The following is a 20,669-nucleotide window of genomic DNA, read 5'->3' on the forward strand; positions in this document are numbered from 1 at the left end:
TTTCCTGCTGCTTATGGTATGTGGGGTGTAACGACGACAAGGGACCCGCAGCGTTCAAGGAAGGGCTCTGGATTAAGTTAGAACACCAGGGGTCCCTTAACGACCACTGACGTGCACGGCATACTAGCGATTGTGCATTTCGAAAAAGGCGAAATGCAAATATGCCACTAACAACGCCAGGACTTTGTGATCAGCAGTAGATAGCCAAAATCATGGATCCATCGCGGCGGGTGAGTTCAGGGTTGCGTTGTTCCAATAAAACTCCGGAGCCGAACTAGCATCCGCGCATTTCTTGGGCGGTTTGCTACAGATGAACCGACCGAATGATAGCCAAGAATACTTAAGCATTGAGAGATCCCGCACTTTGGTCTATAATTCGAAAGCCATTCATCGATGAAAGATAGAACGCGGAGCTTGATTTGAGCAGAAGACCTGCGGGTAACATGAACCGTAAACGATAATGTAAGAATTCTAATTTACATTACCGAATTGTGAACGCCATGAAAGGTTACTGGAAGCTTTCTACATGCGCATGATAAAATCACTTACCATGCTAAAGGTGCATTGGTTGCGAAGATAATCGTAGGGGCAGGTCTTGTTACACGCAGGGCACATGATGATGTTTCCGGCTATGTTGCGGTCACAGATCTCAACTCTGTAAGGGGAAAAAAGGAACTAAGACCTTTATACTGCAGATTTTTTTCACGGCTTTCTAAGGCCATCATGCTTGAGAATGAGTGCGTTTTTCTTAACAAACTGAGAGGAAGACGCCTTAATGACACAGTCTCCTACCATGCGTGTAAAGTAAAAAGAGAAGGAAAACGCACGAACAATGTTTCGAAACTGATTATACGGCGACTGCCAATCAATGAAGGAGAAAAAATGTTTTGTTAGAGACCAATTGGCCGCAGGAACGAAATATGAGCACGAATAAGAAAGAAACATTTACTATCTGTTCCACTGATTGAATTGAAAAACAAGTCGTCCATAGAGAAGCTTATCGCGGAGAGAAGTTCCATATAGTGAAGGTGATCCTGTTATAAGACGGCATGAGGTCTGATATGGAGAGGAGAAAAAACGAATAATGAAGCTAGCTTTTAAAAAAAGTGATAACAACTGCTGGACTAAGACATAAAATTATAAGAATACGGTGGTTTATATTACTAGAATTTGTATTTCTCTCACAACTCGAAATATTCTAACTTGCATACCTGACAAGTGCTTGACAAACACTCAGAACGGTCTTTCAGAAGGGCCTTTCAATGGCCCTTGCGTTTGGAAGACATACCAGAGGAACGTTGAAAGGAACGAAGGCAGTGAAGGACTTCCCGGTGTACGGTGGGGCATCGAAGGAACTTAAAGGACCCGTCTATTTACATGCAACACCTCAATGAGGTTTGAAATCGCATACTAGTTTGCATTACTACATATTCATGACCAAGAAAGGCCAGCAGCTTCCGAAGAAGCTTTCATTGGCTGATGTTTTCTTGCTAAATAAAATGTCTAAAAAGCGAAGGGAGCGTTGGAGAATATTTTTTTTCGCTATGCTTTTAGATTTTTCTGACCATGTCCAATCCTCTCAGACAAAAATTTTGAAAATTGAAAAATTTTGAGGTAGTGTTATGGAAGAATTGAGTGTAGTGGTCTATTCTGATATGTAGCAAAGTATTTCTTTTAAAGAGTTTGCATCGATTGTATCTAATAGTTAAGACTGACATAGGAAACCGATAGGGAATGCTTTTGACGATAGCAAAAACGTGAATAGAAAATAAATGCCAGACTGCCATCGGGTGATCTGCAGATATATTGATTGTTATAGGAAATCTGACATTATATAAAAAAATTGCGTTCATCAATGGTTTCCTGTTCTAAAATGCTCTTGTGCAGAATTGTTGGGTTTTCCAACAAATAGCGCACGACCACTAAACGAAGGGAGTCACAAGATACAGACGTCGATAAACTGAGGCTGTATTCTACAGCTGTTCATTTTAAAAGGGCCACTTCGCGTCCTTGTGGTCATCTTCCATTGGTCACTCAGATATACCCGCGGCTTTCAGGCGTCTGTGGAAAACGAGCCGGCCATTTGGCGGATGCCTACCGGAACCCTCCACTAGCGGCCATTGGCTGCGATATGCAGCCGACGCTGAGGTCCGGTCTACTTCTTTCTGCCCAATGGCCTGGTCGCTTTTTACAAACGCTTGAAAGCCGCTGGTATATAAGAGTGATCAATAGAAGAGGACGAGATGGATGAAAAAAGGAGCATGGAAAATAGAGCGCTTATAGAATGCGGCCCTTGGTGTCAGCTTTGTGCTTAAAATGTATAAACCCTTATAAATATAACTTCCTTGCACCATCGCAGCATCTGCAGTGTACAAAAGAACATAATAGGAGACTCCGCGTGAGCAGGTTGCAGTTACGACGCCCTGGATCGAGTGTATGAGCAGTGAATCCCAAAGGCGTAGCCACACTGGTATTAGCGGTACGCTCCCATTAAAGGAGCCTATTTGCTATTGCCTGCTCACGTGGGCGTGTTCGAGGTCATTCCGATGAGGCCGTACAGCGTAGTCAGGACACCCACCGCAGCTGGCAGGGACAGCATGGAGGTGTAGAATCCCAGCCAGGCGAAGTACAGAGCCGTCTTCTCGCCAAAATAGCGCCTACGTGACACGTATGCGAACAAGTACAGCATGTATCTAACACGACATATTTCTGCTGTTACAATTTCGAGGCAAAAAACCACTGATAGCCTTGTTATAAGGTTTTGCTAGCTCCCATATGTCGGTGATTTTTGCCATAAGAAACACTCAATAACATTTTGCTTTGTTTGGTGTGCTTTGGGAATGAGGAAGAAGCGTTGAGGCACAAGCGATAGTCGCTTGGCATTTCTCACGTGAAGTAAGCACGTCAACCTTCATTTAAAGTTTGTCAAAAAATAAGATGACTGTGACAAAAGAAACAAAAAAATACAAAGTGCAAAAAACTTGTTGAAACTGTGTTCATAACGCTCGGCGAGTGTGCACAAAATCGAATTAGCAGTACGCTGATATGACGATTGTCTATTGTAGTAGGGTTGAGAATGAATCTGAAGGCCTTTGACTCCCTGATTACTAATGAACTAAAAGCACCTATACACACATAATTTTATGTTTTGTTTCCACTGCACGAAAGGGATGAAAGCCAAGTAAGGGTTACCTCTCAGCCATAAAATAAATACGCTACTAATTGTTTATTGACCAACACCGCAAATTTAAAAAAAGAAAAATTCCCCCATGCTTCTTTTGATTTGGATGAATTCTGGCTTCCTTAATGCCTCTGCTGATTAATATAATTGTGAATGAAAGCATGCGGCAGTTTGCAATAAACGAGCGAAGAACTGCTTTGTCCTTTGGCAAGGAACGTGACAAACTGCTTAGTGCAATGCATGTGATCGAGGTGACAGACAATATTGCGACAACTGGTCATTTAGTGATAATAATGCGTCGTCGGATCAGCCTCTACGAATAGCATTGAAAAGAATGACGGTAAATTTTGGTAGTTATTCTAAATCCGAATTGTGTACGCTAGCGATTTGTGGCTGTGGTTTTGCATTGTTTATCGTCCACATGCCACCTAGGTAGCGTGACCTTGTGACATCACTTGAATCTGCCAGCTGCCCACCAACGCACACACAAACACACGTACGCGCCCTATCACACGCACACACACTTGCGCGCGCACGTACACACAGGCATACACGCACATACACATACCTGGGCAGGTAGCCCACAATCTGGTGGGAAGGTGGATAGCCTGCAACCCAGCAGGCTTCAACGGCTAACCGCACAACGGCTTAATGCACAGAATGGCCACTATGAGTTCTAGCCGATTACAAGTATTTTGTGTCCATGAATAGCTACATTACGCTTGCATTTCGAGCCTTCAGCGTGGCGGCGGCGTGGCCGCGCCGCCACGTGGTTGGTCAGGTGGTGCGGAGCAGCTGCTGCTGCCGGCGGCGCGGCGTGCCGGAGAAACCGAGCTGCAACAGCTGTGCGCATGCGCTGTGTCGACTGGTGGAGGGCAGTGGAGATTGGGAGAGAGTGAGAGAGTGAATCCACGTCCAGGGACGAAGATGAAGAAGGAACGCGCAGCTAAACGCTGCGGTGAAAGATTGACTTTGCAATAGGACTGAGCGAGTTCCACTCGGCTAGCTGTAGCTACCGCGTCACTCCAGGTTTAACCAGAGCTAAACCACAGCCATTTTTTTTTTCATTTCTGGTAAAAATACCAGCTGTGCAAAAGCAATGATCAAACTAATTTTAAGAAATCTATCTGTGAGAGAAAAAAGACAATAATGGAGGGGGTAGAGATAGTGAAGCAGTTTTGCTTTCAAAACTGCCCGAAAAGTCTCCTATTTAAGGCAAGTATCCTGGAGTTCCCATTCGATTATTCAAATATTGGTTGCTGTAGAGAAAAATTCGCTTGCGCCCCAGACTTCATGAACAGGTGAGAACAGGTATGCTGCGGACGACTTTAGCCAACCTTATTAGGGAAAGCGGCTGCTCCTTGTACCACGATGCTGGCCGGGCCCATTCGCTGTACAGTAACTGAAACACAGAAATTGATGGAGAAAACAGGGAAATAAATAAGAGCTATCGCCTTTAGAAAAGGTTGCAATGAATACTTGCTGTCGGTAAAGCAACGTACCCTCCGTTCTGTTGCCACCTCCTTGGCAGGATCGAACGGTCCCGTGCCGCAAGGCCCCTGCGATAAGAGTACAGTGAACCTTTCCAGATGTCGAAGGCACCAGAAGTTCAAATCACACAACAAAAGTGACATTCCCACCGTTTGTTTTCTCGTAGCAAGTATATCGTTAAGATCGTTAAGACGGAAGACCGGACTTGTTTGTAAATCATATTTTACGGAACAGCGCAGAAAGGACGCATAGCTCGTGTTGCCGTGTTCTTTTCTGCGGTCGTGTCCTTTTCTGCGCTGTTCCGTTAAAGTATGTCGTAGTAGCCGAAGTACGCGCTTAAATGCATGGTTTGTGACACAAGCGCCAGATATTTTGCTGGTATCTGCGAAACAATGCAGCATTGTAGGGCGGCCGGAAAAAAGTTTAGTTGAATCGCCGTTTAATAGATAAGCGGAGTAGCTGTACTACCTTTATATTAAGGCTTTTTAAGAAGCAAGATTATCTGAGTTGTTTGTTCTGAACTTCTGCGACTAGAGTGTTCCAACAAGCCACGGCAATTTTCCTAGCAAACTGAGACCTAATAGAAGCATGGGAGCTATATCAGGTCGTTGAGCGGCGTACAGTCAAGCCAGATTTGAACGTTGTCATGCTCGTTCCGGCTGAAGCGGACCCAGAAAGTTTCCAGACGTGAGAGTCACTTAGTCTTTAGCCGACATTAGGGTGCAGGATAAAGAAATCGTTCCGTTAGCTAAGCCCACGTGTTAGTTGTAGAGTTTTTGCGAAAGTGAGCCGCGCTAGAGAAGTGTATTCCGGGCAGGTTGAGTCTGAAGCGATTACCTTTAAAAGCTGTTAGATTGTGATGCTTAAATATGATCCTGTGGTATATCTTGTCGCATTTTGTTCGAGAGAAAAAAAAAGAATAAGCATGAGGACGACCATGCATAGAGGCATCAAAAATATCATTTAATACTCTAACGAATTCAATATTTTATAAATCAGTGGTAAGTGCGAGGGTCTGCTCTCTATCGCAGACGTGTTAATTTATCGAAGCGTAGCATTTTTAGAGGTGAAGTTATTGTCCTTCGTATAAGTGCGTCGTAAATATCTCAAAAAAGAGAAGGATGGAAGACGTAGGTTATTTCATTGCAAACGGAAATGGCAAGCGCCAAGACAACTTTTTTGGATCGCAGTTGCACTCTAAGTTTGCTACCACTTTGACATGACTTACGTCGTGCAGTGGGTAAGCTTCCATGTAAGTTTCTTCATCGAGTAGCCTGTAGATACCTGCGATTAAGAGAGAAAAATTTCAGCACTGTAACTTGTAATAAATGTGAAGGAATGATTTTTTCATAATGCTTGTTAATGGTTGTAGGGGTGGGGATATCGATATAATAAGATAACCATACAGCGCTGCTCATCAATGATAGTAACTTTAGTGCTAACAGAAAAATAGGTTGCGAACGTCCTAGGTGGTATAATTCTGCGAAAGCACATTTTTCGTTCCCAGTTATTTGATGAGGCTGTTGAAAGATACACAGGGATCGGCATTCTTTTCTTGGTGAAGAAATTGTTAGATTTTTTTATGATATAAGAAAAAGGCTTTTTTTAGCCCTTTATTTTGCAATCGGCGCAGACAAGGCTCCGGTCAATGCCACGGAAAATAGTCTGTGTTTATTTGGACGCTTTATTAGTGAACTCTGTGCTTACAGCTCTATGACCTATTTGCCATAACCATAGCGTTATAATTTAATTCCGCTGAAGTAGACGATTCGACGTCGCGTGGCCACGTCAATAAATATTATTGTTGCAAATTGGCGTGCGAAATGCGCAGAAAGTATGTTATATCACTGATTTAACGCGAAATTTATCCCTGATTGCACTTTTTCTGGATATCGAACCAGCAGGTGCACCTATCAGATTGGCTATTCCTAAATAATTCGTTCAGATGCTGCTTACTACTATTTTTGGAATTATCTTGATCATTTCTTATTCTGATATCAATCTGCTCGCAGATGACTACGTTATAGATTTAATAATAACTGCCACGAAGATATTGCTGTCTACTAATTCTCAACAAAAACCAGGCGAATGATCTGAGAAATGAGAAACTTAAAAAAATTGGCTATATGAGCTTGCAAGGTGGCGTAAAAAATTATAACTATGTCTTGATTATGCGCCTTTTATTAATAATATTCGTCAATTTCAGATAGGATGCGCACATAGCAAACTAAGCCTAAAAAGCAACACGCAGGCTATTTTCTCAGAAGGTGCCTCTATTTCGCAGCAGTGTATACTTAGCCTTCAATTTATAAAACTTTCGTTAGAGCAGATTGAGTGTTCACTGGCATAAGTTGACTCTTTAGACCAATCGCTGATATAAGAGTACTAAGAAGATCATAACGCAAATTTCATTGCGGTTCACGAACAGAAAATATAACTTCACTGACGTATCCACTAGCCTTCACGGTTTTTCACATATTAAGTCGTCCACACTGTAGCAAACGGGTCTCAGATTTTTATTTACACTGCCTTCAAATTACACAATTAGAGCCACCAATGTTACACAGCCGCCAAAGGTTGACTTCAAAAACTGCATAGCTTTTCTCAGTTCAGAATATTGAGGCATATTAACGCAAGTCCTTTAGCGGAATGCTATCACCATAAATACACTTCCTCTTTTTTGCTTTTTCCTCCTTATACAGGAATGGAGTCGCCTCGATTGTACAAATTTTTTCCATATTGCTTATTCGGTCTCCCCCGAAAAGAATAAATTGTTATCCAGTAATTTATTCCGTATTCGAATTTCGACATTTGAACGCCCCAAAAGTGCCGAGTTTCAGTTTTACTAATTTTATTTTTAAATTTCGTTCGTTTTTGTATTTCACAATGTTCTACTCTTTGTACTGGGTGGCAGGTACGATGTCTTCTTTGAGTTTTTTATTTCGAACAAATAATTTTTTCGATGTGCTGAACTTTCCTATATCTTTTTAGTATTAAAGCATAGAGTGCATTTCTCTTCTCCCATTTTTTTGTACGTCCCTGGTCCCGGATGGACACTAGCACTAATGTAGACAAAAATTTATCTTATTCCATTTTTACTGCTTATCCCCATAGATTTTAGGCATACAAAGCAGTAAGACCTTGACGTCATCGAGATTTCAATCGAATGAACGAGAAGTTCTAAAAACCAAACGTACACTAACCTGTTTGTTTCCCGCTTTCATCGAACGCAGTCCGCATTAGAACTTCCCAGGTTATTCTGCTCCGAATGGCTTGCGAGAAAACGGACTCCTTGTTCTCCATTATGTGCCTGTCATGTAGCGGTTACATAATTGTGTTTTAGAGTCATAATGTTTCCTGCGCCTAACTGCACAAAATTAGCGCCACTTTAGTTTGCTTTGACTGAAGTCTCTCTGCTGACATGTGGAGATGCAAATTTTCCTTTTCCGTTCTGTTAAGCGTCAGCTTTACATCCTTACAGAAGCCAAAGCCACGGTATGCCTGGTATTAGCTTTAATCTCTAGAGTTTGTTTGCAAAACGCCGTGAAAGATGCGGCTAAGTTGTTGGTTTCTGAACTCATGCGAGTCCATGGAAGCAGGGATTTGAAGGGAGGTCAGTAAACTATTATCAACTAATGAACTTATAAGTTTTCCTTTTGGACACAATATCATACTGCGAAATAGGAGAAACTGAACACAGCAGAGGTATTCAGTCTTCAAGACCTTAAGATTGGCATTGTCGTTCGAGATATCAAATGAGCACAGGCTTTCCTGGTTGAACACTGGGTGGTTTGTCAACGTCTGCTGAAGGGTAATTTTTTTCGAGAGATTCGTGAAATGCCCTGTGCGACATGTATAACTGCGAGCGTTTGTGTTGAGCCTTTACATGTACACGAGAATAGTTTTTGTGGCCGTAGATATTGCACGCACGGGTATGATTTCGTGTTTTAGCGTTCAACGTTCGTGCATGCGGGCAGCGCTTCTGATAAGACTACTAATGTCAAGTTCTGAAAATACTTACATTCCTTCTCGCTGTCGAACAAATTCGGCAGTGAAGAACTGCTTCTCGTCGGGTATTAGCTTCTTGTCGTAGGGAAATGGCGTACACAACCTGGCCCAGAAAGATTCTAGTGCATTGAGCTTGCCTTCAAATTCCAGCTCGGTAGAGCCCTCTTCCAGCTGCAGGGGTAAAGAGTACGCCACGAAATTCGCAACGGCACCAATCACTAATACACACACTGATTTGCGGAAGTACAATCGCGATAGCTGGTGCAATCGACACCAGCAACGAAGTAGACATGACAGGAATGCAATTGAGAGATAAAACGAGTGCGACATGGAACAGATTCATGGCCTTCGAAGTTGCCGTTAAGCGTTGCGTACACTGTTGTAGGCTACTAGCCTTGTGCTTTAACCCCAGGAGCACATGCATTGCTGGCTATTCACTAAGCTTCTAGTCATTTTCACGAAGGCCACAAACGACAGTAAAAAAAATATGAGCGCTAAAAAAGTTAGGTTCGTCAAGATCTTCATAGTAGCATAAGACATGTTTATGACTTTACCCAACAGTGTGTGTTGCTTAATGACGGTATCATGTAGTTTCATGATACCGCTGCCTTCTTGATCAACCGCATAAAAACTAATTTATTAGAAGGGTGCTAATGACTGGAACTTTCAGGAACTGTTAGGGAAAATTTACTAATGGTCGTTTTTTTCGTTGCTGTGTAAGTACACAAAAGAAACGTTCTATGCTATAGTTATCTGTACTGCTCCGGTTGCATAAGAAAAACAAAACTGGATATTCTACCTTCCAGAAAATTTGTACGCACTAAATATACAAACTATCGACGTTATAATTAGAGGTGCTCATCTGTCACTCACCTCCTTGAGGTTAGGTAGGACGGGCGCCTCGCCCTCTGAAGCTATCACAGTGGGCAGGTCGACCACTTTGCCCCTTTTCTGCGAGAACCGCAACGTTTAGACAGGTCTGGTCAAAAAATGGCCACTTAAAGAAAAAAAACGTATTCGACTATTCACGCATAAGGGGACTACGTTCTTTTTTGTGGTATATTATAGTGAAAAGCCGTCAAGCGAGCCGGTGAACCACATAGCTGCCGCGGGTAATTTTATGCTATAAGAAACGCCAGACAGATGCTGAGCGCCTATTCTGTAACGGCAATAGAAAACGTGAGAATGCACCGAAAAAGTGCGCGACAGCAACGGTCAGAGGTAAGGAATGTAGCATCACATCAGTGTGTGTACCATCACATCATCACATCATAGTAATGCAGTGTTGTACATTGGGATGCAGGAGGTTGGCGTGCAGGGAACTTATTGGTACGTATACGTCTGCTATTGACAGGAGTTTTCGTATCTCCCTTCTTCTGTGAACTTATGGCAAAATATCTATCGCGCTAAATGTGTATGCTTCAAATCAGTTTGCGAGGGCAGAGACGTTGTTAATAGGAGGCTACCGTGTCTGTTTAGACCAGCACTGGAAATTACCGTAACAATTTCTTATTCGGTGAGCCTAGCAGTAAAAATGCCTTTCTGATTTTTCTAGTGACGACTGCGTATTTTTGACGCCCACGGCTTCAGGCTGTATTCTGCAATATTTTTCTTTCCCCCATTAAAAAGCGACTGAGTTGGACGGCATTGCTAGCACTGATAACATTATGGATTAAAATCAAAACTCAAATAAACGCATTGATGTCGAAAGCGGCGATATGTACCACGATGGCTACGCTTGTGTTTTCTGCCGATCAGTATTGCTTTTGTGAAGCAGTGTTGAAACAGCCGCACCTCGCTCTTAACTGCGCGCTACAGGCGGAGGCATATCAGCGAATGACGTCCGCAGCAGACGTTTGAAACGGTTGCGTTCATGATGCGCGCAGTGTTGTCTAGACTTATGCCAGCGAACACTACTCGCCTCAGGGCTCTAAACTGCAGGTGAAAGAAGGTGTAGATTTTATTGACAGATTTTGATCAACATTTAGTTTTTGTACCTAAGGCTAAGGCCGTAGTAATTATCCTGTATAATGTCGTAGTGAACACGCAAGACCGGCTAAAACAAAGCTGCTCAAAGGAGGCCATGGGGATGAAAAAAAAAACAAGTCTTTTTAAAAATGCTGAAGGGCAGTGCTTATTTTGACCACGGAGCGATGCGAGCGATAAGCGATGAGTTGATTATACATTAAAAACACTGTGTCACTTTTTGTTTCGGTTAAAAACGATTTTACTGCTTTTCTGTCTATGTTGTCTGTACGGCAGGGTAAGTCGCCATCGTTGCTGAGAAAATGACGTTTAGAAATGGAAGACTTTTCTTCTTCCGCCAGTCAGTTCATACTGGTGACCAAGTACAATCAGGTCTCTAGACAGCCGAGTGGACATGGATGGTGGCGTAGCCTAGACGTTAGATACATGAACAAATAGATGTTTTCGCAACAAGACAGCTTGGGAAACCGGTCAATGGTGGCGGAAAAGAGAAAGTAGAAAGGCAAAAGGAAAGATCTATTGATACCTTAATGGGCAACCGGAGGTGAAGCTTCTCCGCATACTGCAAAAGCACTTCCCATGGAGCGTGGATTTTGAGGAAGTTGGTCTTTCCGTCCTGGGACGTCTGCATGTAGTAAGTATGGTGCATAAATGGAGGTGGGTTTTCTTTGCAAAAGCGTAACTATTCCACGTACGGGCAGTGTGCATAATCCGCTATTTAAAGAGCTGTATACTTTGCAAATGAGCTAGAAGAAATTTTGAACCAGTGACCACAACCACAATAACAATTAGTGGTGTTCCAATTCTGAGAATTCGAATTGAGAACTGAAACCGCGGCTGCAAAACTGGAAGGGCATGCAGAGTACTAGAGCACTTGATTTTCGCATCGAAGGTGTAAGAGCAGCTCTGTGCAAAAGTTAATAGGCCACGGCTGGATTTCGTTGCCAGCCGCTAATATTTATGATTGTTTGCTCGAACATTTCAGTTATTTTGTTCGTGTTTCATTTGACGCTGATGGTACTTCCGTTTGCACATGATACCTAAATGTACATTTTATTATTCTTTGAACGCAATAATCTTGCCGTTGGACTAGAAGTTAATTACATTAAGGGCACAGGGTAAGCCCTATACTTCCCATGCATTTTAGGCCATGTTGAGGTACATGTTTCTCACTGACTAATAACAGTAGCCTAATATTACATATATCATTGTTTGCCAAATTTTCTGCTCTTTTTACTGAACTAGAATATTTGAAATGTGTTGAAAATTCGATTTTTTAATAAAATTTTTTCCGGTAGTACACAAATCTGACCTTTCTTTGCGCATTTCAAAATTCATAACAGAATAACTGCTCAGTGAAATTGCTTAATTCTAGTTCAGTAGTTGGCAACACTTATGTAGATGATTGCAAAAAAAAAATCAGCCGTCTGTCTTGAAAGGCATTGGAAATAATGGTACCTTTGTAAGAAAAAACACTGTTTTGAGATAATAGAGCGTAAAGAGAAAAAAGATGTGAAAAACCATTTTTTATTCGCAGAAACGCCTCCATAGTAATTGGTTTAATAGCCCCCTGCTTCGTAGTCACTGTCGTTGTCATTTTTTCGCTTTTCGGCTTGTCGTTTTGACTGTCGGGCCTCTTTTGTAAGCTGTCGTGTTGCTCGGTCCGCAAAGTACATGCGCTTATGGTCAGCTTCCCTCAGCCACTTGATGGTGTTGCTTCCTGGGTTCAATCCACACGCCTTCAAAACGTTGGCCCGTGCGATAATACCATCATTAAATGAAAGAACAGCATCCAGCGTTGCCATCCGTAGGGTCCGAAGCCTAACAAACACATTCTTTGGCGCGCGTTCCCAAACAACATGGTTGAACGACTCATTTGCATTTTGTGTTCGCCCATGCAGGCACTTCTCTAGGAGCTCAGCCTTCGATAGCTTTCTATATATGGGTTTGATAGCCTCCAAGACAGATGCAGGCAAACTCTCCTTGTGGAAAAATGGCTTGCCCTCTGACTGACTTCTGTTGAAGGCACACCACGTATCAGGTCCCTTTGGGCAAAGTCCATGGCATGGGTCATCGTCTGTGGCCGATAAGTGGAAGAAGGTTGCCCAAACGGCCTTTCGCATTTCATCCAGGTTTCCTACATTTCTTCTGATGGCCAAACCATAGTACGTCTGGAGCTTGTCTATTACTGCATCAGTCAGTCGGCCTCGGCCCGAGAGGCTCTTTCCATCAGAGAATTTTCCTGCTTTGTTTCCTTTTTTTAGCCTTCGTAACCTTGTGCCCATCCTTTTTTGCACGTGCCCTATGCACTCAACCTTGGATATTTCAACGGAATCACCATATGGCATTTGTGCCTTCACAGCCATAAAAGCCTTGCTGTCACCATCCCCAAGGTATTTGACGTATCGAACGCCGTGAAGCTCCTCACTCCTGCCGAAAATTTTCAGTGCTCCTGCGACTTCCATTCCGCCGCTGGTGCCTTGGTAGTTGCTTTGGCACACCTCTTTATGAAGGGGGTCACTGTTTGTACCCTTGATGCTGCACTTTGGACAACGTTTAGACAAAACCTCCACATCCAGCACTTTCCCAGAGTCTACACTGGTCGCAGAGACTATGCCGTTATTGGAAGTATGGCCTCGCTTCTGCCAGCTTCCATCAAGAGCAACTGCGATGTCTTTATCCCCCTCATTCAGCTGCACAGCTTCGTCAGCTGCCCTTTTCATCGACTCCTGAGCAGCAGCTTCGATGTGACCTAGAATCTCTTGATTGTATTTCGCAAACTTTGTCGGCGGCTTAGGAAGGTTTAGCATAGCACAGAGTATATTTCCTGCAGCCATTCCCTTACCAATGGACCTCAAGGCATACACTAACCTGAGGTTGGCTTCATAGAGGCCAGAAGTAGTTTTCTTCGGCGTCTCAAATCGTTGTGCGGCACTACACACTTCACAGTTCAAACTGTAAACGCTTGCAACACCTACTCGTTTTGTCACAATTTCGATGAGCTCAACACTTCCACCGCACTCTCTGCACACACAAATCTGTGTAATTGCGGCACAAATGCCGTCCATGTCCATTAAGGCATATTGGCTGCTGCTCTGTAGCACATCCTCTTCCTGGAAGCACAGAGAAAATCTTGAAAGCTTCGATGTCGAGGAGCTGGCGCGTTCGGCGTTCGGGATCTCATTCGGTCGTGGACATCCTTTTGCTTTTTCACGATGAGCGTAGCGGTTGCCGTGAAATTCACGCCTGACGAAGGCCTTCTTTGCCCTGGGCATCTCAACTTATCAGCAGCAACCAACACCGGCACAATTTACAATACTGATCGAAAGGGATAGCACTCGGACGCAGCTGCATGAAGGTTGCAGAAACGTGGAAAAAACGTGCAAAGCGTCTCAGGATTGTCTTGGCTAAAAAAGAGGAGCTGTACAATAGTTGCCAGACAATTTTTTATATGTAGCTGATTTTAGACAAGTTTTGAAATCAGGTGGTGGACTTTTTGGTTGAAAAAATTGACGTTAATCCTGAAAGGGGGCGTGGCCGCTCACTACTTGGTTTCGGAAAAAGCGTTTTTCAGCCGTAAATATGGCTTTCTGAGGAAAGTGCGATCATGGAACATGTGTAGAAAGAATTGAACTTCTAAAATTCCAAAAGAAAAAAAAACGATTTTTTTTCTAATTTTACCTTACCCTTTGCCCTTAAGGCCCCGCTATTTTGAGTTTTGAAATCAACTGCTGTGCGTTATTCCGACTAAAACTGTCTTTAATTCATCTGTCTAGGTCAATTAGCTGCTTACCATCTGTCCACTGAAAACAGAAGACCCCAGAGTGCTGGGAAATAACTCACTCTACGAAGAAAGCGCATTCAGCCGACTTATTTCCGCAGCGAAGCCTGCATACTAGCCACTACATACTGCACATCACTGTACCGCTTTCAATGCTAGGTTACACTAGGTTCTGATCAGTTTTCTATTCATCCTCAAAAAGAGTAACATCTTTGTACTTTCGCGGTCGAGGTTGGTATTTGTACTAATGCCTTTGTTTAGTGGTTCGCTTTAAGGGCTGGAGCACTTTTAAGTGAATATAACCAAGAGAGATGAGAAGCAAGGTTCCTAGGGCAAAGTTTCTAACGGATGTTGTTCAACGTGACTCATACGGCGAATTTTCTCACAGATGTCGTCCAACTTGACAAACTTCAGTAATCGTGCCGCTTATTATATAGAGAGTGCTGTTCAAATGAAAACCTGTTCATACACAACATGTATATTATCCGCTGCACTATTCTTGAAACTTGCCGCGGGAGCACACCGGAAGAGAAGAATTTTCGCTAAGATGTCCGCATTGCTCACCGAAGCGCCCTCTAGTTCAAGCTGCAAGCCTTCCTTGCGAAGGTTCTCTTCGAAGATTCGGCGATGTTCCTCTAATGCGGGGTCTTGAAGCTTCTCGTAGGCAAGTACGAAGTCAATGCGACGCTCTCCGTCTTGAAAATACAGACTGCGTAGACTGTTGTGTTGAACCTGAGCGACCTCATCCACGGGAAGTGCACTTGCGTCCGACGCGCTTCGGGCTTTATTTCCGTCTTCGGCTACGGCTTGATGCGACACGGTTCCGGCTCCGGCTCCAGCTGCGGCCGGTAGAGCACCAGTGCCGGAATCAGGGTTCTGCACATGAAGGTGGAACATACGTGTGACGTGTGTGAAAAATCATCATGATAATGAGGGACAGTTTGCATTGCACTCTAACAATAACCTAAATCTTAATCGGCTTAGTCAGCTCAATCTTTCACCAGCGGCGCCCATTTAAGTTACAGATCTGAAATTTTAGATTTCACGGCGACGAAGCGCAAGGATACATCTTGGCAGTCAAAGTTCGCCATGTCTTCGTTGTGTTCTTAGTTCTTATGTTCTTCAATTTTTAACCGCTATTTAAATTTCGTGCAACAGCCGCATCATTCAAGTATAGTTTCGCTAGGAAGGACGCATAATATATTGAAGATGTACTTTTAAACGATTAAGTAAGAGCGCTTTTATTTGCGTGATGTGGGGCGGAAGGTTCTATGATTGCAATGGCGATCATCAGCCAGCCAAAAGTGACGACTCTTAAATATATGTGGACCCAGCAGATTGAGCATAAACTTTTATTAAAACCCCGATTGTTTAATGCACATTTCCCTTCAGATTCTTTCCTGTTCTGTGTTGCTAAGATGTATCCAGCTTGATCGCAAGTTTACGCATGCTAGCGAACACACTGGTGCACACCACCATGTTGCTATAAATCCTGCTGTTAATCCATTGCACCGCTCATGTGATGAGAAAGGGACTTCGCGGCATAAAGTTCCTTTGCACGAAGAACTTACTTAAACACTGTGTAAAGGTTTAATATCTGTAGCAAAGCAAAAAAAAAATAATCTCGATACATTTAGCATGTTGTGGCTCGACGGGCCAAATTTAGCCAACTTTGTGGTTCCAGAGCCTGCACAGAAGCAGAGTGCACTTAAGCCCCGTTTTTATGATGCTGGCGCCCCATGAATGAAAAACAGCTTTTTTATAGCGTTTAGAGTTTTCATTTGATGACGGCGGGATATAGAGCAGTGGCAGTTTTGCGATATTTTGTCGGGACGCCTTCAGCTCCGCTTCTAATCAGACGTGCTGCTGAATTTCTCCCTTTATTATTTTTGACAGTAATCTCTATGCGTTCTCGAAAATAAAAATAGCGATATATGTTCAGCAGTATTGAGCTACTTGTCTTGCAGGTGAGTTGGTGAGCTCCAGCAGGCAGCGTACAAGGGTTCTCGATTAATGCTGGGCCGCCAGATAACTTAAGGCGTATTAAAGAAGATTATGAGCTTGACTTTTTACGGAGGAAACACAATCTATACGCTCCGAGCATGCTTAGAAACTTATAATTATTGTTCTGCGTGGCAGATTTTCCCATTAAATCGAATCAAACGTCCAGGCTCTCGCCTTTTTTTTTTGAACTCACCTCCGAAAGTATATAAGAAGAGTAAAAAAACGCGTGGAATGCCTTTCAGCCAGTCGCTTTTTCATTTTCTTTTTTAGGTTTTTGGTCAATAAATAGTCCCTGTAGCAGATAACAAAGCCACAAATTAGGCCCCACGGAAAGAAAAATATACGTGTACTCTATGCTTTACCTATTACTCAACCGATGGCAGAGCGGCAAGCCGCCACGCGACTAGCTGAACGGCACGCCACGCGTTGGTCGATTCCTCCTACTTTCGGAGGGGGCGGTGGTTGTCGAAATTATATAAGCGGCAGAATAGCGCCGCTTGCCAGCAAAATTTTAGCAAGCGGGTAACATATCTCAGCGCAGAGAAAAAAACAATTGGTATGGCTGCCCGGACCCCATGGAATAGAAGGGAACGAGGCTGCTCACACAGCCGCCCGAGCGTCTCTCCCCCGGAGTTCCACTGAATTCCCAGACTCTGTCGACACTCCTGTACCGAATCCGCTTACCACACATGCGGACATTACAACGTGTCTGCGCCTCAGTAGGCAGACGTTCCAAGGGCCCGCCAAGGGCCTGGATAGAACTGAGGAACAACACCTCAGAAGGCTGCAAACGGGCTCGTTTCGAAGCCCTGCGGAGGTGAGGTGCAAAAAAATATGCGGGAGCCGGGGCAGCTAATCCGATTTAATAGAAAAATCGGCCGCAGAGCAGAATAATTCTAGGTTTCTAAGAATGCTTGGAACGTGCAGGTCGAGTTCTCGACGTAAAAAGCCGAGCTCAGAATCCTCTTTAGTGCACCTTTAAGGGAGCGAAAAAACTTTGGCTGATTCAGGAAAAACACAAGTGCGTTCCGTAGGCACTACCTCCCCCCACTTCCCCTCAAGACAGCTTGTGAAGAAAAAGGTGCCGCTGTTTCTACAGTGGAAGCAGGCACGGGCCATCGGTGAGGGCAGTCCAGTGCATTGCATCTTTTCAGAAAGAGAAATAATGGTTTCAAGGTGCAGAGATGCATATGTTCAAGCAGAGCCTAGATTTCACTTCATTTACAGTAAATATGCTCTCATGTTCCCCTGAATGCGGTCGGGGATCATTTTTGTTCCACTTTTTCTTAGAGGCTGTTGCGCTCGGGGGACATATTTTATCCACTTTTTTACTCTCGTTACTTGACATGCGAGGTAGAGAGTCCTGCTAAATGTTTTACTTTGTTCTTCCTAATTTACGGGACACATGTCGAGCAAGTATTCTAAGTGAAACTTGCAGCACTCTGTACAGGGCGAACAAAAGCTAGCCAGTGTATTTCGATCTCCGGTCAAGGAAGGGTTGTGCTCCTAACAGCAATTTTTCACCACAGAAAATCACTTGATTTAAATTCAGGCCGCTGGCTGCAATGAAATAAAACTAGAACGCTTTGTCTAGCCAGTACTCCTGCGGCAAATTACGGAGAATTATTTCTATCTAATAATTTAAAATGATGTGGTAAGACGTTGGTCACCTGATTGCAGGTATCTTAATACGCTACGAACCGATCTGGACAACTTTATTGGGCAATGGAGGAAGAAAAGAAAGTGTGCACTGATAAGGTACAAATTCTGCACGAATTGCTGTAATGATTTGATGTAATTTAGAAACTGCTGCACGCCAAAACAACATTGGAGTTTACTCGCCCTAAAATAATAGTTCGGATATTGCTGGCGACAGTCTTTCTTTATCACTGACTAGACAAACGTGATATTTATACGCCACACCAATCGCTGGTTACTTCATTTTTCTAGCTACCGGCCTTTTTTTTGCAGAAAAGGTAAATTACTTGTTTTCGAGCTACGAAGAGTTGTCCTGCAACACTGCGTCATTGAAACCCACCTGTAAAAATCTTGATGACACTGGTTCCGGACCTTTTCGGAATTGTACGTATCAACTCAAAGAAGCACTTCATTGCCTAAGCACTTTGGTTTGCCTTGCAGTTGATACTGCAACACCTTTTGTGTCTACCTCTTTGACGATTAATAGTTTCATATGTTTAGTTAAGAAAAATTAATGGCATCGAAGAACGAAGGGAACGCGTATTTGGTAAAAATTCAGAATATTTCATACACAAAGCCAACCAAAAGTAGACGAGGTGGTCGGTGCAGACAGCAATTATAAAATTGTGTGAACAAGAGCGTGTGAGAGGAGCCACCAAGACGTATACACAATGCACTGAATGAATAGGGTACACTGCGCGAAAGAGTCAAGACAAGAGAAGGGAACACACAAGACACTTACTAACGCAGTAAAACTTACTGCGTTAGGAAGTGTTGTGTGTGTTCCTTTCTCTTGTCTTAACCCTTTCGCTCAGATTAGCCTGCTCATTCAGTATGAACCAACTAGCCCGACAAAACTTATTACACAAATAACATCTGCAGAATCTGTGAACCGGCTATCCCTACATCATGTCTTACACCTGGCCAGACAGCTATTTATTACACTGTAATAGGTGTCCGTGGCAGTGGGTATGATCTCAGCACACTGATTTTATGCGAGCGGACACGCCATAAAACAAAACTGCTTCCAAAAAGGTTATATAATACAGGCCCGAGCATTGAGGCTAGCGATCGCGTTGATGCATAACGTCAACAAACCCAGCTCAACTCACGTTCTGAGAATTGCGACTCGATTCCTCTTTCTTGGCATTGGAAAAGTTCGTCTGGGCGTCTGAGCGTCCGTCTTTTTCGCTCCCCTGCTGCTTGCCTGAAAAAAGCAGTACGCGATGTCAATCAAACGTCAAGAATCGATTCAGAGGTGAAAGTGGTGACGCGGTTGTTGCAGAAAACCTCCTACTGCAGCTTTCCTTCTCTTTGAGAAAGTACCACTGGCGCTTCCGAAACCATTCTGTAGATTTCATGGACATTATCTAAGAGTAGGTTTTCGCCGTTGCGACAACGCTCGCAGTAGCCATTTAAAAGCACGAGTTGTTGACGGGAGAAGGAAATTTTTTGGTGCAGAATGCACAATGCAAATAATAATTCTTTCCCATAGGGCAGCGAGAGTTAAGTTTCCCATGTAAAATAAAATAATCACTAACACGCCTTGCATATCATCAATATGCACAACAAAACAGCACGCCGCATGCAATGCCATAAATGTTTTACAAAGCATTAAAAAAATTAATTTCTTGCTTATAATCTTGAACCCGTAGACCGTTAATAAGAAACGTATAGTTCGATATCAAAGACAGAAAACACTCAAGCTTTGAATACTGTTATTATTTTGGGAGCAAGGCTATTTTATGTGTGTTTAGAGAGTAGAATAGCCGTGCAAGCTACGGTAAAATGGGCAGTGGAGGTAACGGCAAAAAGGTTAGTTTCAGCGATCGGGTTGCACATATGCAAGAAAGTACACCACAGGTAACCGATGTGTCACGCGTAAGATCTTGCGCCATAACTGGGTAAAAGCCAGTACCAGGCAAATCTAGTATGTTTATGTACCATTCAAAGGATGCTCACCGGTCGGAGACTGGTTATTTGGACGGAAAGCAATGCGAAGGTTGTCGTCCATGGCAGCTTTTTCTGCTTTGCTTCTTCTTCCTTGGCCTGTTCCTTTATAACAGCTCAATGCTTTATCTTTCTTCCGTCCGAGTATACTGACCCGTGCCTACTGCGTGGAATGAACTCACCATCGAAGTGTTTAATTAGAGAGATGAATAAATTATTAAAAACATATTTAACGATTGGTCAACGTGTAAGAATTCTATAACAGCAAGCAGCTGGCTGCTTGAGAGGAGGAAATTGTGATAAAAAACATGAAAAGAAAGAATAAAAAATTGGTACTGCTTTAACGAGTTGAACCGAGTAGATGTGTGAAAGCATGCATTTAACAGGTTGGCTCATGGGTTTGGTTCCCTGGTTCATCAGCACGTCAGCACGTCACGGCGACGATATTATTTCGCAATTGTTTTCCGTTATGAAGACGACGACGTGTAATGCACAGCACGAGAGTATGTTGCAGTTTCTGCACCAAATCCTGGGCAATCCCCTAACGTAGGTGTGTGCCACCGTTTTTGT

At 43.3% G+C, this 20,669-nt stretch overlaps 1 protein-coding gene across 1 annotated transcript in view; it reads right to left on the reverse strand.

Annotated features, from left to right (window-relative positions):
- Positions 1-20,190, reverse strand: part of LOC144103515 (anoctamin-4-like) — a 46,647-nt gene extending 26,457 nt beyond the window's left edge. The window contains exons 1-12 of the mRNA XM_077636213.1: positions 20,112-20,190; positions 19,262-19,356; positions 15,012-15,323; positions 11,193-11,291; positions 9,554-9,631; positions 8,694-8,851; positions 7,876-7,982; positions 5,901-5,956; positions 4,684-4,740; positions 4,519-4,583; positions 2,523-2,657; positions 550-655 (exon numbers count right to left, since the gene is read on the reverse strand). Coding sequence (XP_077492339.1) covers positions 550-655; positions 2,523-2,657; positions 4,519-4,583; positions 4,684-4,740; positions 5,901-5,956; positions 7,876-7,982; positions 8,694-8,851; positions 9,554-9,631; positions 11,193-11,291; positions 15,012-15,323; positions 19,262-19,356; positions 20,112-20,163 — 1,320 coding nt within the window. The 5' untranslated portion in view covers positions 20,164-20,190. The remainder of the gene's footprint in view (positions 1-549; positions 656-2,522; positions 2,658-4,518; positions 4,584-4,683; positions 4,741-5,900; positions 5,957-7,875; positions 7,983-8,693; positions 8,852-9,553; positions 9,632-11,192; positions 11,292-15,011; positions 15,324-19,261; positions 19,357-20,111) is intronic.
- Between the last annotated feature and the right edge of the window lie 479 nt (positions 20,191-20,669).

This window comes from Amblyomma americanum, chromosome 9, assembly GCF_052857255.1.
Source record: "Amblyomma americanum isolate KBUSLIRL-KWMA chromosome 9, ASM5285725v1, whole genome shotgun sequence".
NCBI classification, from domain to species: domain Eukaryota; kingdom Metazoa; phylum Arthropoda; class Arachnida; order Ixodida; family Ixodidae; genus Amblyomma; species Amblyomma americanum.